The sequence below is a fragment of the Dendropsophus ebraccatus genome, chromosome 11 (genome assembly GCF_027789765.1).
Source record: "Dendropsophus ebraccatus isolate aDenEbr1 chromosome 11, aDenEbr1.pat, whole genome shotgun sequence".
Lineage (NCBI taxonomy): Eukaryota > Metazoa > Chordata > Amphibia > Anura > Hylidae > Dendropsophus > Dendropsophus ebraccatus.
The window spans coordinates 145,033-169,031 of record NC_091464.1 but is presented as its reverse complement, the minus strand read 5'-3'; the positions used below and the strand labels follow the sequence as shown (position 1 = coordinate 169,031).

Here is a 23,999-nt window from a genome sequence, read left to right as displayed (position 1 = left end):
AACACAGGGGCAGAGAGGCAGCTCCCCGGGGGCAGAAACACAGGGGCCAGAGAGGCAGCTCCCCGGGGGTGAAAACACAGGGGCCAGAGATTCTAAAGAAATTGTCATTTTCGCTTTCAATAGGTAATAATCAGTCCATGAGACGGACGGACAAGTGCTTGGCTTGATGTAACAAGGGTGTAACAAGCCGAGTGCCCATTATATGGCAGATTCTTATCCATTGGGAAGGTTCCTACTCGATGACTGACAGCAAATCCTGAAATTACAGGGAATTAATACATAAAATACATTGGAAAAAAATGTATTTACTGAATCCTACATATATGATAACACAAGGTATTACCTAACTGGGAAGCCGGCTGCACTTATATGAATGGTTTCCACAATGCCGCATGCTTCCAGCTGACTGAGAACCTGGAAGAAAGAATTATACAGAGTTATCTGCTTAAAATCTGCAGCAATAAGTGTACAGCATAACTATATGTATATCTGCAGCATAACTATATGTATATCTGCAGCAGTAAGTATACAGCATAAGTATATGTATATCTGCAGCAATAAGTGTACAGCATAACTATATGTATATCTGCAGCATAACTATATGTATATCTGCAGCATAACTATATGTATATCTGCAGCAATAAGTGTACAGCATAACTATATGTATATCTGCAGCATAACTATATGTATAACTGCAGCAGTAAGAATACAGCATAACTATATGTATATTTGCAGTAAGTGTACAGCATAACTATATGTATATCTGCAGCATAACTATATGTATAACTGCAGCAGTAAGAATACAGCATAACTATATGTATATCTGCAGTAAGTGTACAACATAACTATATGTATATCTGCAGCAGTAAGTGTACAGCATAACTATATGTATATCTGCAGCAGTAAGTGTACAGCATAACTATATGTATATCTGCAGCATAACTATATGTATATCTGCAGTAAGTGTACAGCATAACTATATGTATATCTGCAGCATAACTATATGTATATCTGCAGCAGTAAGAATACAGCATAACTATATGTATATCTGCAGCAGTAAGTATACAGCATAACTATATGTATATCTGCAGTAAGTGTACAGCATAACTATATGTATATCTGCAGCAGTAAGTGTACAGCATAACTATATGTATATCTGCAGCAGTAAGTGTACAGCATAACTATATGTATATCTGCAGCATAACTATATGTATATCTGCAGCAGTAAGAATACAGCATAACTATATGTATATCTGCAGCAGTAAGTATACAGCATAACTATATGTATATCTGCAGTAAGTGTACAGCATAACTATATGTATATCTGCAGCAGTAAGTGTACAGCATAACTATATGTATATCTGCAGCAGTAAGTGTACAGCATAACTATATGTATATCTGCAGCAGTAAGTGTACAGCATAACTATATGTATATCTGCAGCATAACTATATGTATATCTGCAGCAGTAAGTGTACAGCATAACTATATGTATATCTGCAGTAAGTGTACAGCATAGCTATATGTATATCTGCAGTAAGTGTACAGCATAGCTATATGTATATCTGCAGTAAGTGTACAGCATAACTATATGTATATCTGCAGTAAGTGTACAGCATAACTATATGTATATCTGCAGCAGTAAGTATACAGCATAACTATATGTATATCTGCAGCAGTAAGTGTACAGCATAACTATATGTATATCTGCAGCATAACTATATGTATATCTGCAGCAGTAAGAATACAGCATAACTATATGTATATCTGCAGCAGTAAGTATACAGCATAACTATATGTATATCTGCAGTAAGTATACAGCATAACTATATGTATATCTGCAGCAGTAAGTGTACAGCATAACTATATGTATATCTGCAGTAAGTGTACAGCATAACTATATGTATATCTGCAGTAAGTGTACAGCATAACTATATGTATATCTGCAGCATAACTATATGTATATCTGCAGCAGTAAGTATACAGCATAACTATATGTATATCTGCAGCAGTAAGTATACAGCATAACTATATGTATATCTGCAGCAGTAAGTATACAGCATAGCTATATGTATATCTGCAGCAGTAAGTGTACAGCATAACTGTCAGCAACTTACCTGACCGCACTCCAGCGACGTCTGTCCCGGCTGGAGCGCAGCGCCACCTTCCTCTCCGGAAATAAGTTCTCGGAAGACAGGAGGGGGTTCCGTGCGTTCAAGGAGGGGTGCAAGCTGTTCTTTAGATTACGCCCCCGCTCATCGGGAGACGAGTCTCAGAGGGTTGGCATTATCATATCCCTTCTCCCAGGGCCACCGCAAGAGTGGGCATTCTCTTTACCACCTGCCTCACCAGAATTGCTCTCAGTTGACCAGTTCTTTGGGGCTTTGGGGTTACTATATGACGACCCTGACAGTGCGGCCAATGCTGAGCGTCAGCTGACGGGGTTAAAGGGGTATTCCCCCAAAAAATATTTTTGCATTAATACGCTGCCCACCCGTAGCTTTTCATCTTTCCAATATACAGTTATTATGGATTCTGCACAGTTTTGCTGTTATCCAGCTGCATTCACCCCCACGGATTGCATAGAATCATCAGACCTCAGTCCAACACGACCCGCTCCCTGCTCCTGGCCCCCACCCTCCGAGACGGCATCACATGTCCTCAGTCCCAGCACAGTGAAGTGACTGATGACACTGAGAACACTGATGGGGGTGGCTGCTGTTACAGAGGGAGACAGTGATCAGCGCAGATGTGACTGCATCCCTCTGTAACAGCAGCCACCCGGTCACCCCCAGCCCAGAGCTCACCCCCTGTGTCCAGAGCCTCCCGGCGCACCGTCAGCACACAGCCCCCCCCCATCACCCGTGGCATCCCTCACTCACCCCCGGCAACCCCCCACCCGCCCGCGGCAAGCCCCCGCGATCGCCCTTGACAAGCTCCGCCCCCCCGCGATCGCCCGCGTCAAGCTCCCCCCCCCCCCCCCCGCGATCGCCCGCGGCAAGCTCCGCCCCCGCAATCGCCCGGGCAAAGTCCCCCCCCCCCGCAATCGCCCGCGACAAGCTCCGCTCCCCGCAATCGCCCGCGGCAAGCTCCGCCCACCGCAATCGCCCGCGGCAAGCTCCGCCCCCCCGCAAGCGCCCGCGTCAAGCGCCGCATCACTGCCAACTCGGCTCTGCTACGCCGTCACCGCCAACTCGGCTCTGCTACGCCGTCACCGCCAACTCGGCTCTGCTACGCCGTCACCGCCAACTCGGCTCTGCTACGCCGTCACCGCCAACTCGGCTCTGCTACGCCGTCACCGCCAACTCGGCTCTGCTACGCCGTCACCGCCAACTCGGCTCTGCTACGCAGTCACCGCCATCTCCGCTCTGCTACGCCGTCACCGCCAACTCGGCTCTGCTACGCCGTCACCGCCAACTCGGCTCTGCTACGCCGTCACCGCCAACTCGGCTCTGCTACGCCGTCACCGCCAACTCGGCTCTGCTACGCCGTCACCGCCAACTCGGCTCTGCTACGCCGTCACCGCCAACTCGGCTCTGCTACGCAGTCACCGCCATCTCCGCTCTGCTACGCCGTCACCACCAACTCAGCTTTGCTACAACGTCACTTGCAACTCAGCTTTGCTACACCGACACCGCCATCTCAGCTCTGCTACATCATCATCTCCTTCATTGTCTCAGCTCTGCTACATCGCCATCATCAGGCAGAAGCATTGCATGATGGGAAATGTAGTTTCCTATCTTGGATATAGATCGGCTTTTAGAAAAACTTGTAACTCAGGAACGGCAGCAGCTAGAAAGATGGGAGACGCCTCAAAATACTCAGAGGGACTTGGTGAGTAAGGCCAGCTAGGTTTGGGAGCATTTCATTTTTTTAGCTCTTGGGGGGGAGTACCCCTTTAAGGCAGGGCAGACGACCCGTAGAAGAGTATTGTTCTGAGTTTGGAATGACTCAGCCCTCCGATTCCAGTTCCGTGCAGGGTTAAGTGACCGACTAAAGGACATGCTGGTGGCTTACCCCACCCCTGGCTCACTCGAGGAGAGTATGACGTTAGCCATCAGGGTCGACCGACGTCTGAGGGACAGGCAGCGAGAGAGAGGTACCCCAGAGCTCCCCAGAACCTCAGTGACTCCAGTCTCCTACCCTAAACCTTCCCCTCCTGTTATACCCACACCAGAAGAACCGATGCAGGTGGACTCCACTGACGCCAAGTCCAGACGAGCACATCGGCTACAGAACAACCTATGCCTGTATTGTGGGAAGGCAGGGCATCGGGTTTGGCAGTGTCCGTCCAGGCCAGGATCACCGCCGGAAAACTTCAGCGCCTGAGAGACTATCGAGGGGGGTCTCTCAGGCGCACAGGTAACCTTCAAAAATAAATTGTTGTTACCTATTTCTTTGGTATTGGCGAAAAGGAGTGTTTCGAGATACGCCCAGATCGATTCTGGGTCATTCGCAAACTTCATTAACCCCATGTTTTTTTCGGTTTAGAGGTATGTCCCCTGCAGCTCAGGTTCCCAGTGAATGTTACTGGGGCGGACTCGGCTCCTTTTGCCCAGGGGGACGTACGATATATAACCCCACGCTTGGAAGTCAAGGTGGGATCTGTTCATGTGGAACAACTTTTCTCCTACATAACTACATAACCCTGTTTTTGATTGGTCTAGTAGGGAGCTTACTCGGTGGGGTCCTGAGTGTAGTTCCCATTATATCCCGGTGTCTCTGGCAGAATGTTCCCCTGGGGAGGGAGAGATTCCAGAATTCCTGTCTGACTATGCTGATGTGTTCGATGAAAAGGCAGTAGAAGTATTGCCTCCTCATAGATCGTATGATTGTCCAATCGATTTAATTCCTGGTGTAAAATATCCTAGAGGACGTATTTTTAATTTATCATGTCCTGAGAGGGAGGCCATGCGAGATTACATAAGGGATAGTTTACGTAAAGGCCATATTCTGCCTTCCTCCTCTCCTTTGGGGGCGGGCTTCTTTTTGTAGGCAAAAAAGATGGAGGCCTTCGGCCCTGCATCGACTACCGAGAACTGAATAAAATTACGGTTAAGAACCAGCATCCGCTGCCTCTTATCCCAGATTTATTCAACCAGATAGTGGGAGTTAAGTGATTTTTCCAAGGTGGATTTACAGGGAGCATATAATCTAATCAGAATCCGGGAAGGAGATGAGTGGAAGACCGCTTTAAATACCCCAGAGGGCCACGGCCCGGCGGTCTTCCAACACTTTGTAAACAACATTTTTCGTGAGCATCTAGGCCGATTTCTTGTAGTATATCTAGATGATATTTTGATTTTTTCCCCTGATTGGGCTTCTCACGTTAAACATGTTTGTGCTGTCATGGAGCTTCTGAGAATTAATAATCTTTGTGCCAAGTTGTCGAAATGCCAATTCGGTATCCAAGAGGTTTCATTCTTGTGGTACTGTATAACTCCAAACTCGTTTGGTATGGACCCACTAAAGGTGGTAGCCATTGAAAACTGGGAGCGACCCAATAACCTAAAGGCTCTGCAGAGGTTCCTGGGATTCGCAAATTACTATAGAAAATTCATCCAGGGGTTCTCAATTATAGCCAAACCTCCCACGGATTTGACCAAAAAAGGGGCGGATCTAGTTAACTGGTCCTCAGAAGCTATTCAGACATTCAACAAACTTTGGCGTTGTTTCTCAGAGGCTCCCGTGCTGGCACAGCCGGACTTTGATCGTCCTTTTGTTGTAGAGGTTGAAGCATCGGAGGTAGGGGTGGGAGCGGTCCTGTCCCAAGGGTCAGCCACTCTTACTCACCTGCGTCCATTGGCATTCTTTTCTAGGAAGTTTTCTCAAGCAGAGAGTAATTATAATATTGGCAATCTGGAATTACTAGCCATTAAGATGGCCTTCGATAAATGGAGGCACTTCTTAGAAGGTGCCAAGCACAAGGTGAAAGTGCTTACGGATCATAAAAACTTGGTGTATCTGGACAGTGCAAAACGCCTGACTCCACGCCAGGCTAGATGGGCCCTGTTTTTCACGCGCTTCAATTTTGAGGTCACGTATCGGCCTGGTTCCAAAAACGTTAAGGCTGATGCCTTATCGCGCAGCTTCGACATCGAGAGCTCTCCCAGGAACCAGTCTGATACCATACTAAACCCCGGTGTTGTTGTATCAGTTCTGCAGCCAGACTTGGTGACACAGATCGCGGAGTCACAGATCCTGGCACCCCATAATACTCCAGAATCTCTTCTATTTGTAACCCTGAATCTTCGCCTCCGGGTCTTGGAGGAGATTCATAGTTCGGTTTTAGCTGGTCACCCAGGGGTGGCAGGCATAAAGTATTTGCTTTCACGACACTACTGGTGGCCATCATGGGCCGGGATGTTAAACTTTTTGTTGATGCTTGTGAGACATGTGCTCGGTCCAAGGTTCCTCCTAGGCCACCTGAGGGTCTCCTACACCCTCTACCAGTCCCTATGAGACCTTGGACACACATTTTTATGGATTTTGTCAGACTTACCACTGTCTAAGGGGAAAACCGTAATATGGGTGGTGGCAGACAGGTTTTCTAAAATGTGCCATCTTATACCTCTGTGTAAACTTCCTAACGCTCGTACTCTGGCCACGCTGTTCATCAACCATATTTTACATTTACATGGTGTCCCTGAGAACATTGTCTCCGACAGGGGTGTCCAGTTTGTGGCCAGGTTCTGGAGGGAGTTCTGTGGTAGGAGTTCTGTGGTAAGCTGGGGATCTCTTTGTCCTTCTCATCTGCGTTCCATTCTCAAACCAACGGGCAGACTGAGAGGATCAATCAATCCCTAGAACAATTTCTTAGGTGTTTTGCTCAAGACAGATGAAGGGATTTTATTTCACTTGCCGAATTTGCCCTCAATAATCATGTACAACGTTCCATTAACATGTCGCCGTTTTATTGTAATTATGGTTTTAACCCTAGGTACCCACTCCGCCGAATCTGTGAATCCCTCAGCGGAAGCCATATACTCAAAACTGTGCACAGTTTGGCCCCAAGCTCATCAGAGCTTGGTTAAAGCCCAAGAATCATACCAAAAACAGGCTAATAAAAGACGCATATCTGGCCATCATTATGTACTGGGTGATAAGGTACGGCTCTCGACCAGAAATCTGAGATTGAGGGTGCGATCAGGGAAACTGGCCCCAAAATATATTGGGCCATATACTATTATGGAGGTAATCACCTTCAGATTGAAACTGCCTACATCTCTTCGAATTCATTCAGTATTCCATAAATCACTGTTGAAGAAGTATGTGCCGCCAATCTCCCCGTCATCTCCTCCTGCTCCACTTGTCATCCAGGGTGAGTTGGAGTATGAAGTGGAAAAAATTCTAGACTCACGTTGGGTCCAGGGCTCACTTCAGTATCTTGTCCACTGGAGGGGCTTTGGACCAGAAGAGCGCACATGGGTTTCTGTTAGAGACATGCACGCTACCTTGCTGGTTCGGCAATATCATGCAAGGAACCCTTCCAAGCCTGGTCCTGTAAATAAGGGTCCTTAGGCCCCTCCGGGAGGGGGTAATGTCAGGAACTTACCTGACCGCGCTCCAGCGATGTCTGTCCCGGCCGGAGCGCAGCGCCACCTTCCTCTCCGGAGCCGGGTGACGTCACGGAGACCCGACGGCGTCCTTGGTTACCAGGGACACCTCGGGCTCCGATGACGTGTGGCGGCTCAGCTGAGCGTTGTATGCTCAGCTGAGTAGTATCAGGCTCAAGCTGAGTGGCAGACGCCGCTGCTACCCGGCTTGCAGCCTGCACATGTGAATTGATTAGGGCTCAGGAGTCCAGACCAATCACATTCTGGTCTGGGCTCCTGGTCCTGTATTTAAAGAGCCAGCGGTCATTTTCTGATCGCTGGCTATTAGGTGTACTCCTGGTCCCAGCTCTCCCTTGTCTATTCCTGCGTTCCCCGTCCTAATCCCTTCTTACTGCTCGACTCGTTATTCTGACCTCCCGCCTGACCTGTGACTACTCTTTTGTATTGCTGACTTTGTACTGTGTTGCCCGTGTGGTTTGACTCGGCCTTGATTACTACTCCTTATTGTGTTTTGTCTGTCCGTATTGTTTTGTGTATCACGTATATAGTGTAGGGAACGTCTTCGTGGTTGTCCGCGACCGCCTAGGGTTGACTGAGGCAATTAAGCAGGGACAGTGGGTGGTTTCAGATCAGAGCCCACTGTCTGGTTGTGTCTGTGTTAGTCTGACAATAACTATATGTATATCTGCAGCAGTAAGTGTACAGCATAACTATATGTATATCTGCAGTAAGTGTACAGCATAACTATATGTATATCTGCAGCATAACTATATGTATATCTGCAGCATAACTATATGTATATCTGCAGCAGTAAGTATACAGCATAACTATATGTATATCTGCAGCAGTAAGTATACAGCATAACTATATGTATATCTGCAGTAAGTGTACAGCATAACTATATGTATATCTGCAGCAGTAAGTATACAGCATAACTATATGTATATCTGCAGCAGTAAGTATACAGCATAACTATATGTATATCTGCAGCAGTAAGTATACAGCATAACTATATGTATATCTACAGTAAGTATACAGCATAACTATATGTATATCTGCAGCAGTAAGTGTACAGCATAACTATATGTATATCTGCAGTAAGTGTACAGCATAACTATATGTATATCTGCAGCAGTAAGTGTACAGCATAACTATATGTATATCTGCAGTAAGTGTACAGCATAACTATATGTATATCTGCAGCAGTAAGTATACAGCATAACTATATGTATATCTGCAGTAAGTATACAGCATAACTATATGTATATCTGCAGTAAGTGTACAGCATAACTATATGTATATCTGCAGCAGTAAGTGTACAGCATAACTATATGTATATCTGAAGCAGTAAGTGTACAGCATAACTATATGTATATCTGCAGTAAGTGTACAGCATAACTATATGTATATCTGCAGCAGTAAGTGTACAGCATAACTATATGTATATCTGCAGCAGTAAGTGTACAGCATAACTATATGTATATCTGAAGCAGTAAGTGTACAGCATAACTATATGTATATCTGCAGCAGTAAGTATACAGCATAACTATATGTATATCTGCAGTAAGTACACAGCATAACTATATGTATATCTGAAGCAGTAAGTATACAGCATAACTATATGTATATCTGCAGTAAGTGTACAGCATAACTATATGTATATCTGCAGCAGTAAGTGTACAGCATAACTATATGTATATCTGAAGCAGTAAGTGTACAGCATAACTATATGTATATCTGCAGTAAGTGTACAGCATAACTATATGTATATCTGCAGCAGTAAGTGTACAGCATAACTATATGTATATCTGCAGCAGTAAGTGTACAGCATAACTATATGTATATCTGAAGCAGTAAGTGTACAGCATAACTATATGTATATCTGCAGCAGTAAGTATACAGCATAACTATATGTATATCTGCAGTAAGTACACAGCATAACTATATGTATATCTGAAGCAGTAAGTCTACAGCAGTAAATCACCAATTACTATTTGCCACACAAAATCTGCAACACTGTAATTTACTATGGATTTGGATTTCTCCATTGACATCAAAGGAGAAAAGCTGAAGTAAGGCCTTACTCCCACGTTCCAGGCACGGTCCCTAAAAACGGACAATGTGCGACACTGTCAGTACAGTAGCCAAAGGTTTAAAGGAGAAGTCCCATGAAAACAAAATTACAGATAAGCAGGGAGTGTTGTAACATAATAGAGAAAGTATACTTACCTGTCGTTGTGTCCTCCTAGCGCTGCCAGAATCGCTGACAGCCGCCTGCTTCCTGCAGCTCCAGACAATCAGTAACGGGGGCAGAACACCACTGCAGTCACTGCCTGGCTGAGTGGGCAATCAATCAGCGGGGCCGTGATGCTCCAGGAAGCCGGGTTAAAATGACATTCAGCGCCTGTCCAAGACAGGTGAGAGCGGTATTTTTTCAAGTCTGACACAGTGCTCTCTGCTGCCGCCTCTGTCCATGGCAGGAACTGTCCAGATCAGGAGAGGTTTTCTATGGGGATTTGCTGCTTCTCTGGAAAGTTCCTGACATGGACAGAGGTGGCAGCAGAGAGCACTGTGTCAGACTGGAGACGGTGTCAGACTGCAGGATATACAGCAGCTGACGAGTACTGGAAGATCCCTTCAAGACTGAGCCCATAGATGCATGGATGTCCGGGCTAGGGTTAGGGTCAATGCAATGTTCCTTCTCGCCTTCTAACAGCTATAGCGCTTTTATTTTTCCACCTACAGGGCCGGTTGGGGTCATTTTTTGCACCATGATCTCTGGTTCTATTAATATCACATTGGTAAAACAGAAAAATGTTGATCGCTTTATAATAATTTTTTGATATATAATTAAAAAAAAAAAAATCAGCAATCCTGGTGTTTCCCCCCCCCCCCCCATTTACGCCGTTCACCGTGCGGGAACAATAATGTTATATTTTAATAGATTGGACAATTCCGCACGCTACGATATGTAATATATTTATTGTTTAAAAAAATATTTTATTTTTATTGTGGGCAAGGAGGTATTTTATGGGGGGGGGGTTAAGGTTTTTTTTTTTTTATACTTTTTAAAACTTTTTTTTTATTCTTACACATTTTTCCCAGGGCTCCCAGGACACTGATGCAGGACACTGCAGCCGCCCCCCACACATCTACAGCCCCTCACAGTCAGGAATGTATATGTACATTCCTACTACATGGGGCTTTAACCTCTTAACGCAAACCAGTCACCAAGACTGTGGAGTCAAGGATAATTTTGGTTAGAGTCGGATAAAATGTACCTTTAAAAAAAAAATCTTTCAAAATGTTATTGAATTTTCATGTAGATTTTATAAATGTTCTTAATATATTTTACTAGAAAATGTACCCGGCGCTGCCCGGGTATAAAGTGTCAGTGTGTTAATTAGATTTGTTCTAAGGTGCCTAGGAGGCCAATCTAAAGGTATTGTTTCATCTAAGTTAATCAGTGGAATTAGTGTATACCTGTAGTGCATAGTAGGAGGGGTTCTGTATACCTACAGTGTATAGTTTTTAGGGGTCCCACATATCTGTAGTGCATAGTTGGAGGGGAGGGGGGCTGTATACCTATAGTGTATAGTTGGGGGGGGGGGGGTCCTGTATACCAGTAGTGTATAGTTGGGAGGGGCTGTATACCTGTACTGTATAGTTCAGGGGTCCTGTATACCTGTAGTATATAGTTGGTGCTGTATACCTGTAATGTATAGTTGGTGGAGGTCTAGTACACCTGTAGTTTATAGTTTGAGGGTCCTGAATACCTCTAGTGTATAGCTGGTAGAAGTCTTGTATACCTGTAGTATATAGTTCGGGGGTCCTGTATACCTGTAGTATATAGTTGGTGGAGTTCCTGTATACCTGTAGTGTATAGTTTGGGGTCCTGTATACCTGTAGAATAGAGTTGGTGGGGGTGCTGTATACCTGTAGTATAAAGTTGGTGGAGGTCCTGTATACCTGTAGTGTATAGTTTTGGGTTCCTGTAAACCTGTAGTGTATAGTTTAGGGTCCTGTATACCTGTATTATATAGTTGGTGGAGGTCCTGTATATCCGTAGTGTAAAATTTGGGGTCCTGTATACCTGTAGTATAGAGTTGATGAAGGTGCTGTATACCTGTAGTATATAGTTGGTGGAGTTCCTGTATACCTATAGTGTATAATTTTGGGGTCCTGCATATTTGTAGTGTATAGTTTTGGGGTCCTGTATACCTGTAATATAGAGTTGGTGGGGGTGCTGTATACCTGTAGTGTATAATTTTGGGGTCCTGTATATTTGTAGTGTATAGTTTTGGGGTCCTGTATACCTGTAGTATAGAGTTGGTGGGGGTGCTGTATACCTGTAGTATAGAGTTGGTGGAGGTCCTGTGCAACTGTAGTGTATAGTTTTGGGATCCTATATACCTGTAGTGTATTTACCATTAGGCACCCATGGTCTGGTGCCTAGGGTAGCACCTTGCAGAGGGGCAGTACCCTCCCATTCAGACTTGCCAGAAAATCTGGTGTCTTTTCGAGAGGGGGGGTGGTGGCAGTTTTGGTCAGGTCTGGTATAGTGGTGTTTTCCAGTCACAGTATGACGGTATTGGTCAGGTCTGGTATAGTGGGGTTATCCAGTCACAGAATGGCAGTATTGGTCAGGTCTGGTATAGCGGTGTTATCCAATCACAGTATGGCGGTATTCGTCAGGTCTGGTGTAGCGGTGTTATGCAGTCACAGTATGGCGGTATTGGCCAGGTCTGGTATAGCGGTGTTATCCAGTCACAGTATGGCGGTATTCGTCAGGTCTGGTGTAGGGGTGTTATCCAGTGACAGTATGGCGGCATTAGTCAGGTCTGGTATGGCGGTATTCTCCAGTCACAGTGTGGTGGTATTGGTCAGGTCTGGTATAGCAGTGTTATCCAGTCCCAGTATGGTGGCATTGGTCAGGTCTGGTGGTGTAATCCAGTCACAGTATGGCGGTTTTGGTCAGGTCTGGTATGGCAGTTGTAAATGTGACCTCTGGAGCTTTTATCTACCAATCTACCTATCCTGATGCTAATTGGTGAGTGAGGATGGGGCGTCCTCAGGTTTAGTGCTTAGGGCAGCAGCAGCTGGTAAAACTGCCCTGTATACATGTCCTGTATAGATGGAGTAGGGGTCCCTGTATACATGTACTGTATAGATGGAGTAGGGGGTTCTGTATATACATGTACTGTATAGATGGAGTAGGGGGCCCTGTATACATGTATTGTATAGATGGAGTAGGGGGTCCTGTATACATGTACTGTATAGATGGAGTAGGGGGCCCTGTATACATGTACTGTATAAATGGAGTAGGGGGTCCTGTATACATGTACTGTATAGATGGAGTAGAGGGTCCTGTATACATGTACTGTATAGATGGAGTAGGGGGCCCTGTATACATGTACTGTATAGATGGAGTAGGGGGTCCTGTATACATGTACTGTATAGATGGAGTAGGGGGTCTACCAGTTATTACTGTGGATGCTGCCCTAGCAACCACAGCTCCCTGTGAAAATGAAAGCAGTAATCCTATTGGTTGCTAAGGCTCCAACTGCCGTGTCTGCTGCAGCTAATTATATCACCTGTGTTTGCAGTGTGGAGATTTTCCCATTCATCTTTATGGGGCGCCGCTCTTCCCCCTCCCCCTCCCCTCCTGTACATCTGGCGGGGACGGGACCTTCGCTATAACCTTCCCGGGCACCCATTGTATCTGTGTGCCAAATTTGGGGTCAAACGGTTCAGGCGTTTGGAAGTCTATACGGGACAGACAGACAGACTTTCATTTTTATTATATAGATGTTCTATCAATCTAAAGACCTTCTCTGCTAAAACCAGGACCAGTCCCCCAGTGGATGTTTATGCCATGGCTACCACATTTTGGGGTGACTGGGCCTGCAGAGGATAAGACGCCTGCACAGGGATCAAGGATTTATGTCCTAGATCCCCAGGCCGCTCACGTCTTTAAGACATACACACAGCTAAAGGGATACTGCACCCAAGTGCAGGACTCTTAGAGTAGCTGCTGGGGACTGAAACTCCAGGAGGAGAGGGGGATGCTGCTGGGGAGCGATGTGAGAAGTACACACACACACACACACTGTGGTCTATACTATATGGGGGCTTCTGCACAAAGGGGTTCTATGCTATGTGAAGGCTGCTGAACAGAGGCATGCCTACAGTCATGGTCAAAAGTTTTGAGGATGATACAAATATTAATTGTTACAAAGTCTACTGCTTCAGTTTATAAAATGGCAATTTGCATCTACTCCAGAATGTTATACAGAGGGATCAGCTTAACAGCAATTACTTGCAAAATTAATATTTGTCTAGAAAATTAACTTTATTACCCAAAACACATTTCAACATCATTGCAGCCCGGCCTTACAAGGAGCAGCTAACATGGCTTCAGTGATTGCTCCATTAACACAGGTGTGGGTGTTGATGAGAACAGGGCTGGAGATCAATCTGTCATGATTAAGTAAGAATGACACATTTGGACACTTTAAAAGGAGGCTGGTGCTTGGCATCATTGTTTCTCTTCTGTTAACCATGGTTATCTCTAAAGAAACACGTGCAGTCATAATGGCCTAACAGGGAAGAGTATCGCAGCTAGAAAGATTGCACGTCAGTCACTAATCTATCGCATCATTAAGAACTTCAAGGAGAGAGGTTCCATTGTTGCCAAAACAGCTCGGGCGCCCAAGAAAGACCAGCAAGCGCCAGGACCGTCTCCTAAAAGTGTGGTCAGCTGCGGGATGGGGCTACCAGCAGTGCAGAGCTTGGTCAGGAATGGCAGCAGGCAGGTGTGAGGGCATCTGCACTGTGAGACTGCGGAGACTCTTGGAGCAAGGCCTGGTCTCAAGGAAGGCAGCAAAGAAGCCACTTATCTTCAGAAAAAACATCATTTTCTCTGATGAATCCCCTTTCCGATTGTTTGGGACATCTGGAAAACAGCTTATTGGGAGAAGAGGAGGTGAGCGCTACCACCAGTCTTGTCTCATGCCAACTGTAACCGCCATCCTGAAACCATTCATGTGTGGGGTTGCTTCTCAGCCAAGGAAATCGGCTTTCTCACAGTCTTGCCTAAAAACACGGCCATGAATAAAGAATGGTACCAGAATGTTCTCCAAGAGCAACTTCTCCCAACCGTCCAAGAGCAGTTTGGCCATCAACAATGCCTTTTCCAGCATGATGGAGCACCTTGCCATAAAGCAAAGGTGATAACTAAATGGCTCAGGGAACAAAACATAGAGATTTTGGGTCCATGGCCTGGAAACTCCCCAGATCTTAATCCCATTGAGAACTTGTGGTCACTCATCAAGAGACGGGTGGGCAAACAAAAACCAACAAATTCTGACAAAATGCAAGCATTGATTGTGCAAGAATGGACGGCTATCAGTCAGGATTTGGTCCAGAAGTTGACGAGAGCAGCCGGGGAGAATTGCAGAGGTCCTGAAGAAGAAGGGACAACACTGCAAATATTGACTTGCTGCAGTAACTCATCTACCTGTATAAGCTTCTGTTACTCATAATATGATTGCAATTATATTTCTGTATGTGATAAAAACATCTGACAAACACACAGAAAAACCAGAGGGCAGGGGATCATGGGAAAATAGAAGATTTGTGTCATTCTCAAGACTTTTGGCCATGACTGTACACTATATGAAGGCTGCTGAACAGAGGGGCCTATAACTGCAGAAGCACAGAGTAGGTCCTATACTATAGTAAGACAAAGAGGTGCAATGGGGATTTCCCCCATAATACATGGGGGCCTCAAAGAGAGGGCCTATATTATGAAGAGGCATGGAGGGGACTGACATATACCAGAGGAGGTTTAGACTATATTGTGGTCTATATTATACATATGCACAGAAGAAACCTATACTTTATTGGGGCACAGAGAAGTCTTATACTATATGAAGGCATAGAGGGGACCTTACAGTGTGTGGAGGCACAGAGGCAGTGGCGTAGCTACCATAGAGGCAGAGTAGGCAGTTGCTATGGGGCCCGTGCAGGAGGGGGGCCCGGGGGAGAAGGTAAGAGAGTGTCCTGTACTGCAGTGTGTAAGTGACCCAATGTTTACTTACATGCTGCAACACAAAAAAAGGGTTAACAAGTAGAAGACAAAGAGATCTCCTCTGATAACCTCTGACCTCTGTTCTCCAGGTGCTGTGCAGAGGTCAGGGGTTATCAGTGCTCCATATACTATAGAGAGAGCCTAATATAGGGGCACAGAATAGTCTAACTACTTTTTGGATGCTGGGACTGAGGCAGATGGAGAACAAATAGAAAACCAAACACCATGAATTAAGAATAACATCACTTGCAATTCGTGGAGAAGACGCCCCCTGTGGGTCACTAGATGTACCTACACTATAACCACATGACGTCTTCAACAAATCGAGCTGGGATCGACCTTTATATTAAAGATTGATTATAGAGTATTGGTCTTTATATTTTATTCAGTATAGTGGTACCTTACCTTCTTGTGGTGATAATGGTAGTGGTCATTTTGTGACTGTATTTCTGGCAATATTAGTGTTTACGTAGTTGATTGCATTCAGTAAGAGTATAGTGGTATTAGTCATTATGTGATGGTAATGGTAGTAGTCATGGGGTGGAGGTAGAACTGTTACTTGTATACTGGTAATATTGGTCTGGTCATGTACAGTATGGTGATAATATCTGCGTCTTCTATACTGGTGTTATTTGGTCATGCATGGAAAAATTGTATAACCTATGTATACACATATAGAGAGATATATGAGGTGAATAGCTTATCACGTATCCTGGATTGCACAATTCCAACATAACAAGCTTTTAAGGATTTAATGCGAACGGCAATAGATAAAGTGAAAGGCAAAAAAAAAAAAATAGTCCAATATTTACCTCTTCATTGCTGAACATTAGTGGCTTGCAGGCTGTGTTTGGCTTAATGCATCGGATATAGTGGGGTGTCGTTCCAAACAAAGTATTCATCAAAGTCTCTAAAGAACTCTGAAAAAATGACAACATTGTAAGTGATGGTTTAATGTATTCTCACATTTAAAAAAACTTAAACAAACAAACCTCTGTCACTTTGTTCTCATAGTCAGCAAAAAAGAAACAAAAAAACCCAAACATCTCTCAAATCAACTGGTGCCAGATCTTTGTAATATACTTCTCTTAAAAAAAGTCTTCCAGTACTTACCAGCTGCTGTATGTCCTGCAGGAAGTGGTCTGATACAGTGCTCTCTGCTGCCACCTCTGTCCATGTCAGAAACTGTCCAGAGCAGGAGAGGTTTTCTATGGGGATTTGCTGCTGCTCTGGACAGTTCCTGACATGGACTGTGGTGGCAGCAGAGAGCACTGTGTCAGACTGGAAAGAATACACTGCTTCCTGCAGGACATACGGTAGCTGATGAGTACTGGAAGACTGGAGATGTTTTAATTTACAAATCTCTAGCACCAGTTGATTTGAATTTTTTTTTCTTTTTGCTGACCTACCACTTTAAAGAGAATATACTATTAGAAAATTAGGCTTTTCATATGTTGCTGCTCATGGTGAGACTAACAATTACTTCCATACCTTACCTTATCAGCACTCTATGGCTGCAGCAGGATGTGTGCGTGCGCACTATGGCTGCAGCAAGCTGTGTGTGTGTGCTATGGCTGCAGCAGGGTGTGTGTGTGTGTGCTATGGCTACAGCAAGCTGTGTGTGTGGGTGTGTGTGTGTGCGCACGCTATGGCTGCAGCACGGTGTGTATGTGTGCGCGTCCTATAGCTGCAGGAGGCTGTGTGTGTGTGTGTGCGCGCTATGGCTGCAGCAAGCTGTGTGTGTGTGTGTGTGTGTGTGTTTGCGCGCTTTGGCTGCAGCAGGCTGTGTGTGTATGAGAGAGAGGGGCAGAAATTAAAGGGGTTGCTGGAGGGGAGTGACAGAAGTAATACATTGCATGTGAGCATATCCTACAGTCCTATTTATGAGACCCTGGGCTGCTTGTATAATTTTGGGACCAAATATAGGGTTTTTATGAGGTTATATTCACACTACGGAATACACAAAGAAATTTCAAGTGGAGGCTGCATGGCGGACTCCACTTGAAGTTACACCTGTCCCATTGACTCAGTGAATTTCTCAAACTCAATCTGCCATCCATCTAAAGAATTGACATGTCAATTATTTGCCACTTCTAGGCCAGCAATGGGAAGACCCACCACATTTTCTCTCATTCACCATAAACAGGATCAACACTCAAAATATCATAAATCACCACTCTGATATCAACCACCTCACAACAAACCAACCCTATTACCCCAACAAAAACACTAATCTAGATGCAAAATGCTTACTAGAAACTTTCACAAGCTTAAAAATGTCTCTACAGACCCTTCCACACAACTACTCCCGGCTCACTGCAACACTTTCTTGACCACTTCCCCACCTGTCCTCCTTACTTTCTATGTTCCGACATTCCGGTCAATTTGTCCAGGGTGATTGTGAGGGGGTGGTGGTAGTGTTTGGCAGCCAGATTAGGACAGGAGAGGGAAGGGGATATTTAAGATTAGTCCATATTAAAGGAGAAGTCCGGTGAAAATTTTTATTAAAGTATTGTATTGCCCCCCAAAAGTTATTCAAATCCCCAATATACAATTATTAGGGGAAATGCTTATAGTGCTTTTTTCCCTGCACTTACTACTGTATGAAGGCTTCACTTCCTGGATTACATGGTGATGTCACTTCCTGGTTAACATGGTGATGTCACTTCCTGGATAACACGGTGATAACACGACCCGACTCCCAGAGCTGTGTGGGCTGTGGCTGCTGGAGAGGAAGATGGCAGAGGGATGCTCAGTGTCCCTCCAGTGCCCTGTGTCCCCCCGCCATCATCCTCTCCAGCAGCCACAGCCCACACAGCTCTGGGAGTCGGGTCGTGTTATCACCGTGTTATCCAGGAAGTGACATGACCATGTTAACCAGGAAGTGACATCACCATGTTATTCAGGAAGTGAAGCCTTGATGTAAGTGCAGGGGAAAAGCACTTTATAAGCATTTCCTGTAATAAGTGTATATTGGGGATTTGTATAACTTTTGGGGGGCAATACAATACTTTGTTAAAAATTTTCACCAGACTTCTCCTTTAATAGTGCTAGGGTCTTCTACGTCTTTCAGTGTCACTGCCCCTTATAAGAAAACAGCAGTGAGGGCTGTATGTGTCTCGACCATGTGCCGATTGTGGGGCCAAACTATTTGTTGGATGCCTATATAGGACAAGCTGTGATTATGAATGATGACAGAACTGTCTACATCCAGCAGCCTTCCAGGACACCCAATATACTTAAGAGCCACACTTGGGTAAGGAATTTATTGCTAGTCTTATAGTAAGATTCTCTTTGTTGTCCAGAGCAGACACAACCAGAGCTCAACTTTTATTTCCCATACTCTGAGCTGTGACTGGCTGCCATGTGCAATAAAGAGAATCTTACTATAAGGTGTGCAATATATCTTCCCCAAACTATTCAGGCTGTGAAAATGGCTGATAACAGAGAAGCAGAGTGAGCGAGAGCTGTATATGACTGGTACATAAACCTTCCTGGCAGCCAATGTGCATTCAGCTTATAGAGACAGCACAGAGAATCTCAGCTCTTACTCAGCCTTCTTTACGTTCAGATTTCTATGGAACAGTGTGTAATATTGGCCATTGGCGTTTGGCTCCAATACAGGGATTTTGTGACTTTTCATTGTTGTTTTCATGTAACACCAACCTTAAATTTGGAGACCACGGTCACAGCAGACAGTCGGTTGTGTGCGCCAACACCAGCATGGTTACTAACTTCTAGCGGAAAGAGCTTGTGAAGCAGGTCGTCTTCGCTCTCTTGCAAAAGCTGAATAATTTCTGGGGGAACAGGGTCCTATGTAAGGAATACAAGACATAGAATTTAAGCTGTAGTTGGATGGGCAGCATTATAGCCAATGGGGGTCACACACATTATGCTGCATCTCCGTACCCATGGACACCCAAACTTCTGGATTAACAGAGGATCTCGTCAATGGTCCGGACAGATAAAACAATGTCTAATGATATTAGGAATTACTTAAAGGGCATACATCACCTCCCTAAGGAAGAGAGAGTTGGTCTCTTAGGCACCATGTGCGGCAGTAAATATAAATTCTTCATCTTTAATCCTCCATCCCTTCGCCTGATAAGCAGGATTTGCATTAAGTTCCCAGCTCTCAGGCTGCCAATCAAGCGTGAGGGGTGGAGGCAGCACGACTTCATGCTGCTTCAACGGTGCCCCCATGTATACTTACAGTGTGCCACCTCGCCGGGCAACTCACTGACAGGAGATGTCTGGTGAAAATTTTTATTAAAGTATTGTATTGCCCCCCAAAAGTTATACAAATCCCCAATATACACTTATTACAGGAAATGCTTATGTAGTGATCCACCACAGATGTTTTACACCTGTCACAAATGTTTCTCCTCTAGGTTCAGTGGTGATGAAGGTAGCATTCTCTAGTTTTACCACTAGATGTCAGCGTTTATTGTGTATGCTCATAGATTGCACAGCTGAAGCTAACAAGGGGTTACTGTTTCTTATGTACTACGTATTTTTTTTGTCCAATGTCTTTCTTTATGACCTATCACTCTTCTTTTCTTTGCACACATTCCTTTCCACCACTCACAGGGTTCCTTACATCGCCTGTAGGAAGTAGTTACTTGGTGGGAGGAAGTGTAGCTTCAGTCTTGCCCAGATTCTCGGGTACACGGTTACAAGTATTTCTAAACTCTCAAGTATTTCTCTAAGTTTCCGGCAGAGCACTGTACTAAATTGGGTTGGGACTCCTTTGACAAACTCCTCTCCTCTACACTGCTTCACTCTGCTCTCAACTATACAAGCACTGCTAAGTCGGGTCGTGACATCACCATGTTATCCAGGAAGTGACATCACCAAGTTATCCAGGAAGTGACATCACCATGTGATCCAGGAAGTGACGTCACTTCCTGGATAACATGGTGGTGTCACGACCTGACTCCCAGAGCTGTGCGGTCTGTGGCTGCAGGAGAGGATGATGGCAGGGGGGTGCTCAGTGTCCCTCCAGTGCCCTGTGTCCCTCAGTGTGCTCCGGCCATCATCCTCTCCAGCAGCCACAGCCCACACAGCTCTGGGAGTCGGGTCGTGACATCACCATGTTATCCAGGAAGTGACATCACCATGTTATCCAGGAATTGAACCCTTGAGGCAGTAGTAAGTGCAGGAAAAAAAGCACTTTATAAGCATTTCCCGGAATAAGTATATATGGCTATGTTCACACAACGTCAAAAATAGAGAAAAGGTGGACGATTTTGATGCTTAAAATAACGTCCGTTTTTGCCGCGATTTAACTGACTGCAAATGGCAATACATTGAAGTCAATGGGAAGATGACTGTCCAATGCACACAATGCATTAAATAACAGACGTTTTTACCGCGGACGTCAAAATAATGAACATGATCATTAATTTTGCACGTCTTTTGCAAACAGCGGACGTTTTTTATTAGTTGTTCGCACACAGTTTGAACAACATCATTTTAACTGGAGCTCAAAAAACGTTGTGTGAACATAGCCTATTGGGGATTTGTATAACTTTTGGGGGCAATACAATATTTTAATAAAAAATTTTGCCGGACTTCTCCTTTAAATGGTCCCTGCCCTCTTTTCATTTGATAACTCATGTGATTTCTAACGTATTTGTAAATCACTTCATTAAAGTGTTTGTCCAGGCAGAGAATGGGGGCTGCATATCACGTCTCCTGTCATCTCTGCTGAGGGGTGGCAGGGGGGTGATCTGTGCCGCGATCCTTTTTTTACGTGGTGTGGATCGCGTCACGGATCAGATGAATGGCCACATTGACATCAATGGTCCCCAAAGTTGTCCGCGACCACAGACAATTTTACGGGACGTGTGAATGCCGCCTTACCACCCCCATCGTTCTGGTCCGATGTTTTTCGTACTGCTTCCTACAGACTGTAAAGCCCCTATTACATCGCTGTCAGCGCTCGCTTGCTCCTCGTTCCCCGCTTGCTGCCAGCCCTATCAAACGCGTCTGCGGTAAAGTGCGGTAAAGTGGGTAATAGCCAAAAGGGGGGGGGGGAGGGAAGCCTGGGTGATCGCTAGACCCGCCAACATGAATCAGTTTGCCACATAGATCAAGCAAGGTAAATAGAAACCGCGGCAACTCAACGTTCAGTAGAAAAACTTCTTCTTTATTGCGGATACAATCTTGTATGTCCGTGTGCATGTCCTCCCCTGCACCCCCTGATGTTCTTTTGCACAAGAAGAAGTTTTTCTACTGAATGGTGAGTTGGCGCGGTTTCTATTTACCTTGCTTGATCTATGTGTGAAACTCTGTCTAATGTGTAGCCGCTGAGCACCACCTGTTACATAATACTCTCCCAGACATTGCTTTCTGGTTATCCAGTTTGCAGAGGTAGTGCCAAGTGCGTTTCTCTACTGAAAGTATGAATCAGTTTGCAATAATCAAGAATTAAACAGTTTGATACATGATGCCAGGCCGCAGTCATTAGCAGGGAGGGCTTGCTGCATCTGTTGGCACTATACAAATAAATATTATTATTATTTATATAGTAGTCGACCCTGCTGCATATGGATTTGCTCAGAAGGGGTTAAATGCCGCTGACAGTTGTGACAGTGGCATCTACACAGTAGAATAGGGCGGCCTGAGGAGGTGACGGCAGTGGGCGGCACACAGAACATGGAAGGTGCTCAGCTAGCTGCCCGCTGTGGTCTCTGCACTGTACTTTATGTTAAACTGCGCTATTAAGCAGCTTAACCCCTTCACGTCAGCAATCAGTATATACACGTTCCTACTGCACATACCCCGTGCGGTAGGAATGTACAGGAGTGTCCCGGGAGGCCAGTATAATGACAGGCAGCTGCTTTACATTAACCCCTTGAACGCCGCGATATATAGCAAGCGCAATTGTCTGATCTGTTAAAATATAAAGAGAACCTGCTGATATGCCGCAGTAGCAGAGGACCTCAGTAGTATATTGCAGTTAGTTGCACCCCTCTCGGCCTCCGCATTGTTTGTAAAATCACTAAATGATCTTATGCAAATTACTAGCTTAAGAGCATTTAGCGCGTTGCTCAGAGCCGGAGAGCATCGCCGCGCCCTGTCCCGTTTACTATGCATATTCATATATCCATAGTGGGCTCTAGGGCTGGGCGATGTGGCAAAAAAATAAAATCTCGATTTTTAAACATTTTTTTTTTTTTGCTAAAAAAACTGAAAATAATTCTCGCAGCGGTAGATACTATTTTAATGATGTTTGAGACAACAACTGTATTGCTTCCCAGTGCAACAGTGACTAGGAGAGACTGGGGGTGACTGAGGGGGACTGGGGGAGAAAGAGGGGGACTGGGGGAGCTGGAAGTGACAGAGGGGGAGCTGGGGGTGACAGAGGAAGCAGTCCTTGCTGTCTCCTCCAGAGACCGGGGAGCAGGACGCTGTGTTTATCTAGGGGCGGGACAGGTCAGCAGCTCATGGAGGCCGCCCGCGCCACAGATCTTGGGACCGACGGCCCGCCAGCCGCACACCGCCCCTCTCCGAACTGTCGGGCTGGCCCGACACTGTCCCGCGCCATCCGCCCGGCCACCTCACACTGTCCCGCGCCGGCCGCAATGATTTTTTTGTGGAAATTTGAATAGAATTTTGTGAAATTTGTGAAAAAAATCAAATCGATTCCAAAATTCTAGGCGAATTAATCCGATTAATTGCCCAGCCCTAGTGGGCTCTTTACATGGAGGCTGCGCAGGGAAGCAATCCTGTCGGAGAAGGGCTGCTTCCCGTGCATGCAAGAATCCCCCAGGCCGCCGCCGATCCTCCCGAAGGTTCCTCAAGAAGCAAGTATAAAGTCTATCTTATACGTACGTCATGAGGTACCTCCGGGAGGCTCGGCGGCGGCCCGGGGGGCTCAATCCGACAGGACTACTTCCCTGTGCAGCCACCGTGTATAGAGCCCACTATGCATAGTGGGCAAGACCGGAGGGGGCAGGCTGGGCGGGGAGCAGCGATGCTCTCCGGCCCTGAGCAACGCCTTAAATGCTCTTAAGCAAGTAATTTGCATAATAGCATCTAGCCATTTTACAAACAAAGCGTGGGCCAAGAGGGGTGCAGCTAACTGCAATATACTACTTAGGACCTCTGCTACTGCGGCATATCAGCAGGTTCTCTGGGAAGAACCTGCTGATAGCGCCGCTTTAAATTGACCCGGACATCTGTGCCTCAATGGGCTCGGTCTTGAAGGGGGGTTAAAAGTATCGAATACCAGGAACTCCTGGTACCAAATGCTTTTTTTTTTGCCCAGAGTATGGATATTAAGATCACTACTGTCAACAGCATTGAAAGTCCAGGTACACTTTTCATCATTTTGTAATTTAAAAAA

At 45.5% G+C, this 23,999-nt stretch overlaps 1 protein-coding gene across 5 annotated transcripts in view; it reads right to left on the bottom strand.

Moving 5' to 3' along the window:
- The window catches only part of MYO19 (myosin XIX), a 171,523-nt gene that overhangs the window by 24,633 nt on the left and 122,891 nt on the right, over positions 1-23,999 (bottom strand). For all 5 annotated transcript variants that reach the window (XM_069945889.1, XM_069945890.1, XM_069945894.1 and 2 more), the window contains 3 exons: positions 19,313-19,459; positions 16,459-16,566; positions 344-414 (listed from right to left, as the gene is read on the bottom strand). In XM_069945889.1, the coding sequence (XP_069801990.1) occupies positions 344-414; positions 16,459-16,566; positions 19,313-19,459 (326 nt within the window). The remainder of the gene's footprint in view (positions 1-343; positions 415-16,458; positions 16,567-19,312; positions 19,460-23,999) is intronic.